The 12416-nt window shown below is 33.3% G+C and overlaps 1 protein-coding gene across 1 annotated transcript; it reads right to left on the reverse strand.

Moving 5' to 3' along the window:
- Positions 1–767: 767 nt before the first annotated feature.
- LOC109005451 (secretory carrier-associated membrane protein-like) lies at positions 768–7860 on the reverse strand. Its single transcript, XM_018984397.2, has 13 exons — positions 7523–7860; positions 6574–6636; positions 5553–5672; positions 5394–5456; positions 4432–4465; positions 3999–4121; positions 3021–3083; positions 2820–2913; positions 2367–2412; positions 2206–2273; positions 1611–1659; positions 1410–1475; positions 768–1291 (listed from the first exon to the last, which is right to left on the reverse strand). The coding sequence occupies exons 1-13, from the start codon at positions 7577–7579 to the stop codon at positions 1205–1207; spliced, it is 933 nt and encodes a 310-aa protein (XP_018839942.1). The 5' UTR covers positions 7580–7860; the 3' UTR covers positions 768–1204.
- Between the last annotated feature and the right edge of the window lie 4556 nt (positions 7861–12416).

The following is a 12416-nucleotide window of genomic DNA, read 5'->3' on the forward strand; positions in this document are numbered from 1 at the left end:
CTAAGAAATGAGGTGATTAGTGGTATCATGGGCAGTATGGATAAAGTCCATCCAAGGGCCTCCTTATTCTTGATGAAATTTTTTTTTAGTAAGTAATGTTGAAGTGAGGTTGGCATAAACTTAGTTTACAAAAATATGACGTTTCAACCGTTGGTGATACACAATAACCACTGTGGGATGTAGCAGATAGGAGTAAAAAAAAAAAAAAAAAACCCACAGTAATGAGTGAAGTCGGACCGGTTTGGCACGCAAACAATAGCGGATTGGATCGGGCCGAGTCCAGACCCGGTTATTTGTCATCGGGTTGCATGCCTAATAGTATGGCTAGACCCCTTGCAAAGATATGGTAGAGGTGTCGTCCATTTGTAGGATGATGGTCAGGACTTCAAATGGCCAAACCTCTACTGTTGAATGGGGCCTTTGAGAAGATATTATCCAGCCCACGCAAAATAGCTCTAAACACATATATATGAATTTCTTGTTCTTTTTTATGGGCAGATAGATTTGAATTTCAACTTAAATTACATATATGAGAGAAAAAATGGAAGGGGTAATCATAAAGCAAGAGAAGCAACTGTATGCATGCTGACTACACTGCTGATTAGTAGTGATGAAGAAGCAAACTCACTACCGAGCAAAATTAATTGATTAATTGTTCTTGAAAGTTAAAACTATCAACATAGCATGCGCATGCATTCCTTTGGCCACACTTAGGGAATTGTTGGCAATGGCTTCCCAAAATGTTATTTAGAGAGAGTTCTTTCAAGTTGCTTATCAAAGTGGTTTCAATTATCAAGTTGAATTTACATCGGTAGGGTGAAGGCATGGGCAGGGGATCACCCTGTTTAACCAGTTTGACCATCAGTGCTACACTTCAGTTTAAACACCCACTTAGGACTGAACTAATTTCTGCATGCCCATCTATAAACTGGATTGAGAATGACAGGTGAGGTAGAAGTACATAGGATCAACTTAAATACAGAAGTGGTTGTAGCTTGTTTATCATAGTCCGCTTAACCAAACTCCAGTAAACCACATGAACAAATGGTAGCACTCAGATCAAAGCTATAGAAAAAAAAAAGGAGTAAAAAGGTGTAAGAAACAGCAAACTCGAGCGATTCGTCTCTCTATCTACATTTTATGTGGCTTAGTCCATATACAATCTAGGTCCATACGTGCGGTCGAGACAACGCCTTTTGCCACTTCATAGTGCTGCCCTTGCAGCTCCCCTTGCAGCCTCTCGCCTCATCTCAGCGGCTTTTCCACTACCTCGGAAATACATGTAAACTTGCTGAAAACAAAATAAGAGAAAAAGAACACGTCAGATCAAAACAAAGAACTGAAGTAAGGGCTGTGCACGGAAAGTGTGCATTTGTTTTCCTGATTTTAGGTTGAGGAGAATCTTTGACCTGAAGAACCCAGATGCTGATTACTGTTTCAAGACAGAATAATCCAAATCCAACGAAGTACATGATCTACAAATAAAAAAGACAGCATGATCAAGGTTCAGAATTACTAACATAATAGATGACCACAATTTAATAACCAATGAGATACTTTTGAATTAACTTATATTCCATAATAATAAAGTTCGGTACAAGCATCCTTACCCCAGCCACAGCATGCTTGTCCACAACATCAATCGCAGACAGAATGCCCCTGTTCCAATGCACCCAACAACCAACCATTAGCAGCACAAGAGGGCATATATTCATTGTTTTAGATACATAATCTTTCACTGCATACGCATGTCTCCATCACCATTAACTTTTTGATGATGAGGAACCCCGGAGACCGTACAATTACAACATGCCTTTTACCCGGTTAAACCTTAGAACCGTGTCACGCACTGGCATGATACAGATCAAGTAAATCATCAGCTTTCACTAATGGAACGTGGCCCCTATAAATTGTTGGCACCCAAAGGCTTGAACCCTTGACGTAAGGGGAGCATACCCACAAGACCAAGGCCTTAGCCAACCCCAAGGACTTTTCACTGCATGTCTCCATCAACATTAGCAAAGGCAACAACCAACCCTTTTTTTTTAACTTTTTTAATTCGAAAGATAATATAGGGAAAAAACAAGTGAATAAGCCCATGGGAAATATGATTAAACACCCGATATCTTGCAGTATTCCCACTTCAAACAAAAGAAACCTAGCAACATTCTAAAGAGAGAACTTTGAATTTTGGAAAGAACATACGTGAAAGATTTTCCTTTGAAAAATATAGGAGGAGCAATCGCAGCTACGATGCAGAAGCCAATGTGGACCTGTGAGCAGATGAAAACAGAACAAGTGAAATTCGGTATCTTTCAATCCTCAAATTGGGTAGAAAAACTAAGGAAGAAATGTAAGAATTTTACTGCATAAAAAATGAAAAACCATCCAAAGCTGATGCCACTTTCAGTCCTGCAAGACAAATAAAAGAGAGACTTCAAGCATACTCAGTAAACCAACAGTTATACAGCTTGAAATTACATGTGTATTTTCACTCCAATTATTTGTTCTGGTTAGCATTGGTAAATGGGCAAATGCACAGCATAAACATTCTCTGTCAGAACAACACATGTCCAAGTTGATCCAAGAGAAGATATACACATTACAGTCACATATATACACTTCGGTTGATTATTCCAGACGTCCATAAGAATCTCAAATTTTTACCTATCTAGTTAGAAGAGTTATTTATGAAGATAATCACAGACTATTGTTAAGGCTCCTTTGTTGAAGTCTCACATGTCCAAGCTTCATGAAAAAGATTTCTCAACCTTATAAACATATGGAGACAAAATTAGGGCATCAAGTGTAATAAGTACCTAAAAGCACGATAAAGAGGCCGATACCACAACACATAGGCTCCTGGTACCCCAGCTATGAAGTAGATAATGGCTAGGAACCAAATTTTTACACCTACAACCAAACACAATGTAAGATGAAGATTCACTGCATTTAAGGACTTAAATCAATATCAGGTGTCCCCCATATCCAGGACACAGAGCATATTTCTGATCTCTCACCTTCTCCCTGAATCCACGCTACAGTAACAGCAATGACATTCCAAGTAAGGCATAGAACCAATCCTGCATAGTATAACCATCCATCACTAGTGTCAATCACCTTCAGTGGCTTAGATCAAAATGCATTGTTTATCATAGCACCCACTAAAAATTACTTCATTTCACATAGAAACCAGAACTGGATTCTGTCATAAAAGCACAATTTTAAATCAAAACTGTGGAATCAAAGCCCCTTGGAATCATTATAAAGAGCAGAAACACCTCCCTTGCGAACAATGTGGAATCACATTCACTACCTTCCTATACTCAATTCAGGGTGTTCCAAGGTAAGGCCTCGTTTGGTTACACAAATGAAATGAGATGAGAGTTGAAAGTTAAATAAAATATTGTTACAATAAAAAATTTTAATAATTTTTTTTATTTGAAAAAGTTGAATTGTTTATTATATCTTGTGTAGGAGTTTGAGAAAGTTGTAATGATTAGATAAAATAAAATGAGACGAGATGAGAAGGTTTGCGAAAACAAACGAGGCTAGTCATATTTTATTATATCTCAAATCTTCTTCACCCCTTCCAATTTTATTCAAACAGATAATTGGCGTAAAAATCCCAAACTATATGATTCAAATTACCTCGAGATGGAAAAAAACACAAGCAATCCAAAATAAAACAAAAGATACCAGTGGTTGCAGAATAAACCCATTGAATTAACAATATTTTAACAAGGGAGAAGGGAACAACCCCCCCAAAAAAAAAAAAAAAAACTTCCCACCCTTCACATTTTCTTTCTAAAACAAAGAAGTTTCCCCGGTCCTTTTTTTTTTTTTTTTATGAGCAAAACTTTTCCATCGTCTAACATAAAAGGATTGATGTTAACAGTGATTAATACATAAGACCAGTGATCATAGATTGTAGCATCCTGAATGAGATCCTATTATGTCAAAGATATAAACATAAAACCAGGAAAAGTCTGACATACCTAAGAATGTTGAAAATGCAGTGTACTGCAGTTTTTGCAGATGGATTGGTATTTCATTTGCAACATCATGATGGATAATTGGAAAAAAAGAAGGCCAATTCTTCTCTTCAAGAACAATTCCAGCTGCAGTCAAAACAGAAAAATGAAACTATGAATTTTACGAGACAACTATCAGAAAGAACAACTTCGCAATTAAAAGAACTGGTGCAAAGTATATTGGACAATTAAACAGCCAACTTGATAATATAGATATATCAATAAAGTGAGATGGTACACTCAATATGGCATATTGCATTTAGATGCAAACTGGAGTTGATAGTGGATATTCCATCTTAAACAAGAGAAAACTAATAAATAGGCAAATCAGAAAGCAAGGGCCCACTGCCAGGGCCAAAAGTACAAAATTTAAATATAAACAGGCAGAGTAAATTACCTCGTGCGGCAGCATCTTCTTTCCGTTTTACCTCCTGCATTGAAAAAGCTGATTGGTGAAATTCATGAATCCTGGAGATGACTCAAATCAACTAAAAAAATTGAATCAAGAAGCAAAATGGCCATAGTTGTGCAATGAAAATAACAGAAAACAATGCCTTCAGACCTTTACAGAAGATGTAAGAGGAAAAAATTAGACCAACAGAGGCAATCTTATTTTTGGTTGGTTCGAAAAATCTTTAAGCTCTAATATCCATGCTAAGTTATAATTTGTTAGGAAGCGATCATGTTAGAGATGGACACCAAACAATTTCCACATGTTAGTCACATAAATTTAGTCATTATATTTTATTTAAAGGAGAAAACTCACGTTGCACTTTTCAACTACCAAGCATTTTACACTCTGCATATCAAACTACCAAAAGCTTACAAAAAGCACCATTGTCCAATTTTAGCAGTCAAGTTGGACAAGAAATAGATGATGTGGTACAATCTTGACAGTTGAAATTTAATGGAGAGTGCACATTGCGGCTTTTTGGTAGTTCAATAGTGCAATGTATCAATTTTGGTAGTTTGGAGTGCAAAGTATAAGACATCTAGCAGTGAAGGGTGCAAAGCATACTTTGCTGTTATTTAAATAAGAGATAACACTTTGAGAGAAAATATCTGTTGATCCATATAAAACTGCCAACCATGGTTTTTAACCCTATCAATGCATAACTGGATTGCCTTCAGTGACTCTTGAATGCTAGTGTATTACTGCTTAGTTGACTTAATCTCAGTATGGCGTCATAAAATGTAATGCCAAATATGACCAAATGAGCAAAGCATAAGTGCATCAAATTTGAAATCAACAGACAAGCCTTGCCAGCTACCATGTTAAAAACTAAGAATGACACTAGTTAGGTCTACAGTTTTTCAGTAATAGGAGAATTCAGAATTTGGATTCCATCAAATCTAGACCTGCTCACGCCTTCTCAATTCAGCCTCCTTAGCTTGGAGTTCCTTCTCTTTCTTTTGCAAATCCTAAATTTGAAACAGATTATAGTAAGAAAAGTCAATATCAATTCTTTAACCCTAAAAAGTAAAAAAGGAAAAACATGGACTCAGGTATTCAATGACCTTAAAATTTCGTCCCCCTGTAGCTGTGTCAATGGGTATATCAATTGTCGCATCATGGCCATAGTTGAAACCGGCAGGTTCAGGCGGCAGAGGTGAAAGCCTAGAGTTTGTTGCAGGATTCTGAAAATGTAGCAAGTACAATGATATGTAAAAGTTCAAGAAGGAAGAAAGTATGTTTTTAGGTCCTTTTTTTCCTTTCTATTGATTCCATTATTCCTTAGCACCACCATTTTGAAAAGATAATACCTTTGAAAGAGAATAACAAAAACATAAGGAAAAAATCAAGCAGCACTCGGATGAAGTTTCTCCACAGTACATGACATATATGAACATATATGATGTAATATAGAAAACAATACAACAATGCACATTCCAGTCACTATAAAAGTTTTGGAGAAACTGTTACATAACAAAGAAGTGGTTGGGGGTAAACTCATCACTTTAACTTGCAAAAATGACACGGTAGTGTAAAACCATCAGTAATCCTCTTGCTCATTTTCATTCTATGGATGCTGCCACCTGAAAGTTTTGGAAAAGGATGCTCATACTGAAGGAAAAGGATGCTATTGTAGAACAATATCACCTATGGCCATGGCTTTGAATCATTAGAAGTGGAGATGCGTGTATTCAAGTACCATGCCTGTGATTATTAGAATTGTGGAAAAGCAAGTTACAAGAATCCATTTGTGTAGACTTACCGCAGCATGAATGCTTTGATATTTCAATCTTATTAGTTTTTATTGATATTCAAACAAAAACTTTCACCAAACAGAGCAAAAGATTGTGCTAACAAGAGAATGATAAACGGTAAAAGAGAAAACTTCATCCAGAGTCAATCTTCAATTAAGCATCACACTAATATTAGTACAAAACGAAAAAGTACAAATTCCATATGCTAAATCAATTATCTAGACACACACACACACACACATATATGTATATAACAATGTCAATAAATTGTCAACTTGAAAGAGGGAGAAAAAAGCTTTCGTGACAGTTAAAAATAAGAAAAACCGCTTACTGTTGTGTAAAATGCACCTCCACCATAGTTTGGCTGTCCAGCCTTTCCCCTAACTGCTGGATCCTGTTGTAAAAATTGTAGTGATAAGAAGTTGCAATGAGAATATGTTGAAAACATATATCAACAATATTTTCCAAAAACAAAGAAGTTATGCAATTAAAATTCCATGGAGGCAGGATGTAAACATTTATGACAATTAAAAACATTTTTCTCTTTAAATTATAAGGACAATATAAACCTTTACTTCAGACACTACATAACATGTCCAAACAATCTAATCAGATACTTTAGACATTGCAGAGAATGAAAGCAGAATAGACATTCAGCTTTTATAGTTATTCACCTTAAGGAAAATAAAAATTAAATAATACTACAAATCATGTTTTAGATGAAACATAAATCAATTAAAATTGGATATTCCAACTGATGACATAACATTGTGTTTCAGACGAAAAGGGATCATTCATCTTAGAATCAAACCAAGAAACCAATTATTAATACATCTGATATAAAATACTCCAGATTGAGTATATAGTGGTGGTGATTGGGATCCCGCATAGATTGATTATATTGCTTGTTTTCAACGAAACAATACCAAAACATCACGACTTAAGGTCAAACAATCAAAGGTAGCTAAGGGAGGAGAAAATAAAGAAACTCAGGGCAAAATTCAATCTAATAATATGAACCAGAAACAATCAAATTAACCAAAATTAACTTCATTTCCTACATCAACCATAAAGTCAACCAAATTAACGACTAACCAAAGCTCCCATGAAAAAACTATGAAGTTCAATAATTCTCCCACCATAAAGTGTTCATAATCACTTTCTACGTTCAACACCGCGAAAACAAGTCAAAATCACTCAAAAGCAAAATCAAAGATGAATTTTCGAAGACAACAAGCAAGACTACAGAGATAACATATTAAGCAGATGAATATACTCACAGAAAAGGGATTGACTTCTTCTTCGTCGAAAGGGTTTTTATCGTAACGGCCGGCCATGGAAATAGCAGGAGGAGAGAGCAGTCTTCACAGAGAAAAAGCTCACAAATACGAGTCTTTGGAAACTGTATAGGGAATTAACAAAAAATCTTACAGAGAAGGGAAAGCGAAAGCAATGGAGAAGAAGAATGAGGACACTGAAGAGGAAAAGAAGAAGAAGAGGAAGAGCAAGAAATTCTGGAGAGGAGACAAGTAGAGGGTGGAGGCCTGGAGGGACTTGTCTTCGGTCAGCTTAACGCCTGTTTACAAGGTTTGGTAAGGAAATTAGAGGAAATAAAAATGGAAAATGACAGACATATGCATGTAAAAATATGGAAATGGCATCGAGTCTAACCACCGTTTGAATATTCAAAGTTTTTTTATCTCATTTCATTTACCTTATCTTATTATTATAATTTTTTAAAATTTTTATATAAAATATAATAAATAATTTAATTTTTTTAAATTTTAAAATAATATTAATATTAAAAAAAATATTTTATTCAACTTTTAATTTTTATCTAATCTCTATTCATTATCTAAACGGTATTTATGTCTGCGTTTAGATGTGAGATAATTTCAAGTGTTTTTAATTAATCTATAAATAGTAATATTTTTTGTCTTATTAAGATTTGTTTAAATGCACGAAGTGGAATGAGAGATGTGTAATTTTCTATAAAAAATTAAAAAAATGGTGAATTTATTAATAATTAAATTGAAATAAATTGATATAGATTTTACGTCCAAACGCAGCAAAATAAAAAAATGAAATTTGGACCATTATTTCACAAGAAGTGCATGAAAGCGTGTCTGATATGGACACCTTAGCTAATAGTTCAGTCGTTTGACCGTTTGAGGTTTTTAAATAATAATTTTTAGAAGTTTCTAAAAAGTCATGGCACTCCTTTTGAATTATAAGCAGTTCAATTTCTTTATATTTCTAAATGTTCAAAAAGAATTATCAATCTCTCTTTAAACAATTCTTTAGAGATTTTGTTAGCATATTAGAATATAAAAAATCTTTTCTTATCAGTCACTATTTATTATCTTATATATCATATTTTATAAAAAAATATTTTCACATCTTATAAAAAATACTGTCACATCTTATAAAAAAAATTATAAATACGAAATATAAAAATAAATAATGATTGATACATAATATTCTTCTAGAGCATAAAGTTAAAGAGTGTCATTGTAGGCCTAAAAAGTATTTTTGAACATTTATACACCAACGGATGTCATTTTATTCAGAGTAATGGTAATGTCATTTTATTCAAAGTATATATGAATGTTAATTAATTTAATGTTTCTTAAATGAATAGCTACTAAAAATTCAAAATATCATATCACCACCGTCGGTGTAAAAATTAATAATAAAATTTAAGATAAACAATAATAATTATTTTTTTCTCAAAATTTAAAGGGATGTTTAAGAAATGAAATAAGATGAAAATTTTATAAATAGAAGTAAGATAGTTTGTAAATAATAATGAGATTATTTAAATTATTTATTTATTGGGTTTTGGAAAATAAGAGAGAGAAAGTTGAATAAAAAAATATTATAAAATTAAAATAATGTTATAATATTATTTTTGTTTTGAAATTTTAAAAAAATTGAATTGTTTTTTGTTTTTTGTTTAAAATTTTAGAAAAATTGTAATTATTAGTTTTAAAAAATTGTAATGATTAGTTTAAAAGTATATGTGTTTGAATTATATTTGGAAAAGAAATAAGATGAGATGAAATGAAATGAGATGAAAATTATTTCTAAACATTCTCTTAGATAATGTATTTGGACTCTAACCTTTCATCACAAATAAAAGCTAATATTAAGAAAATGTTAATATGGTATTGAAAAATAATTAAATGAAAAGAGTAATGCTAGGTTGCCGTCCAATAGTGATGGTTGGACGTGCCGCCTAGGTAAAACTCATTTTTTTATTTTATTTTTATTTTTTCTTTTCACATTTTTGTAACATATTTAAACATTTTTTAAAAAATAAAAATATATATAAATATACTAATAATTAATTCTTTAATCAATAAATAAAAAAATTAAATATATAAACAATCAAAATAAAAAGATAAAATAAGAGAACAGACTAACGTTATTTTTATTCAAATGAAAATTGAAGTAGAGAGAGAATACAAGGCTTTTGGACCAATATTATGAAAGCAAAGTTGCAAGTTTTCATTTCTATTCCAAGAAAGAAGCGTACGGAGATTTCTAGGATGGATGGATGGCTTCCTTGAAGACGCCGTTGTATTTGAATTTTCGAAGCATTCGTACAAAAAAGAAAAACAGTTGGCTTCCAGAAGTTGTCAACAAATCAGGCCATATTTTCTTGCTCCTAAACATCGGTGTCTTCATCAGTCGGCTGCTTTTTGAACTCCCATTAACATCGTGTGTCTCTTGCCTTTGCCCATTTACGATAACTAGTTGGGAGGGAGGCTTGTTGGTTGCAATGGTTTTGAATGTAATTTTAAAGGACAAAAAATTAGAAGTAATGATACTGTCTCACTAATTTATACTACTCACTTTGACCTCTTGATGTGGCACTACAACATATAGCACGTGATATATTAAAAAAAATTTAAAATATATATTCAAAATAAAATGACGCTCGAAAAATACACAAATATGAAAGACTAAAATCCTAGATTTCATATACCATTTTATGTTTGTGTTTTAAATTCTTTTAATAAGTTATGTGGCACTACATTGAAGTGCTACGTCAATGGGACAAAGTAAGTGATATAAATTATGAGACATAGTATGATTACTTAAAAAAGCATATTTTCTATCTTTAAATTATTAATAATTTTCATTTTAATTATAAAAAATTGAGTGTTAAAATTGAGATGAATGAAAAATAGGTTGCATGACATGATGACCTTTGTTAAAACTAAGAGGGATGTTAAAACTAAGAGGGAGAATTATTTTTATGCAAAACTGTATATTCATTTGTGTATTACTTTACAAATATATATATATGTACAAAAGACTAAGCATAGAAACATGTATAAAAGGTAAGTAGACTAATTATACAAATTAGACAGATGCCTATAATTAAGGTGATTCATTTTTTGGAGATGGTGAATCTGAAAAATATGTTATATGAACCCATAGGAATAAAATCATTTGAACTCACAATCAATTTGAAAATTCACCCAAGAAAGCTAAAATCAAGCCAATGGAAAATGTAGACCCGTTGAGGAACTCGTTTCAAGAACCTAAATTATATGAAAATATAGACTCGTTGAAGAACATGTCTCAAAAACCTAAATTATAAGGAATAACACCACAAAAGTTATAATTTACCTTTGATAAATTCAAAAGTTCATTCAAGAACAAGAGAAGATAAACTCAACTCACAATAAATAAATTTATCAAATTTTATAAACTGATTAAAATGAGGCTACAAAGAGTATTTAAACCAAAACCTAATTAAAACACTAGCCAAAATAAAGCTCTTTCTTTCAAAAATATCCCTGAATGAATAGTATCGCAGCTACAGTAACTTCTTGAAACTCTAATTCAATAAAATAAAATATATGTGGGCCAAGCATCCTCAAACCTTATTATTCTATACTAATTCTTATAACTAATAAAATAAGCCTCTTTAATAAAATAAACAAGTTCAAAGCCTTCAATCACATAAACATAATAATAAGCCCTAATTTATGTTACACTCTCCTATAGCTTGTATCATGTGGATGATCACTGGATCTCCTTCTCTCAAGCTCATCTTGAATATTCGACTCTTGCTAGACTAGTCTCAAGTGGATTGCACCAATCCTTACATTGCTTTCTTGCACTTCTTAGCTCTCTATCTTGTGATTACCCCATCTGAAACTTGCAAATGATCTTTAAGACATGATCCACCTTGGTGTCCATCAATATGGCAACTGTCAATACTCCCCATCAAGTTGGGGCATGGAGATCTATAATTTCCAACTTCCGTGCAAAATGATGAAAAAGTTTCCGTCCTAAGACTTGGTGAAGATATTGGCAACTTGTTCAGTGGAAGAAGTGTGAACGACTATAAGGAGGCCTGAGAAAATTTATCATGAACAATGTGACAATCAATCTCAATGTGTTTGGTACACTCATGGAACACGGGGTTGTGCGCAATGTATAGAGCAGATTGGTTGTCATAATGTAAGGTGAAGGACTTGGGATGAGAAATTTCAAGATCAGTGAGAAGTTGCTTCAACCAGGTGAGTTCACAAGTAGTGATGACCATAGCTCGATATTCAACTTCAGCACAAGACATTGTTACTGTAGTCTGTTTCTTTGTACGCCATGAGATTGGACTGGTACCTAGTTGAATGAAATATCCGATGGTAGAACGGCAGGTGGTGGGACAACTGGCCCAATTAGAATTGGTGTATAATGTGACATGCATACTGCTAGAGGAAGAGAAGAAAATGCATTGGCTTGGACTGCTTTCGATGTAACGAAGAACACAAGTAGCGGCAGTCATGTGAGAATTTGAAGAGCTTGCATGAATTGACTGAGAATATTGACTGCATAGACGATGTCAGGCGGGTGATGGTCCAATAGATGAGTTGGCCAACTAGGCGTCTGTAAGTGCAAAGATCAGGGAGGAGATTATCATCTTCGGTGCTGAGTTTCAAGTGTTGCTCTATAAGAAAAGGGGCAGTTCGAGCACCAAGTTGTCCATTATCAAAAAGAATATCAAGAGCATATTTGCGTTGATTGAGAAAGATACCTTTGTGAGAGCGAGCAACTTCAAGTCCGAGAAAATATTTCAAACAACCAAGATATTTGGTTTTGAAATGGGTGGAGAGGATTCTTTTGAAAATCTCAATTTGAGAGATATCGTTACCA

The sequence above is a fragment of the Juglans regia genome, chromosome 3 (genome assembly GCF_001411555.2).
Source record: "Juglans regia cultivar Chandler chromosome 3, Walnut 2.0, whole genome shotgun sequence".
NCBI lineage: Eukaryota > Viridiplantae > Streptophyta > Magnoliopsida > Fagales > Juglandaceae > Juglans > Juglans regia.

Bases quoted from the DNA above. Each gene is read 5' to 3' on its own strand.
- LOC109005451 (XM_018984397.2), bottom strand. From the start codon at position 7,579: ATGGCCGGCCGTTACGATAAAAACCCTTTCGACGAAGAAGAAGTCAAT. The intron at 5,673-6,573 runs GTAAGCGGTTTT...CTACATTTTCAG, and splicing joins GAGGTGCATTTTACACAACA to AATCCTGCAACAAACTCTAG. The intron at 2,274-2,366 runs GTAAAATTCTTA...ATCTGCTCACAG, and splicing joins GGTTTTTCATTTTTTATGCA to GTCCACATTGGCTTCTGCAT.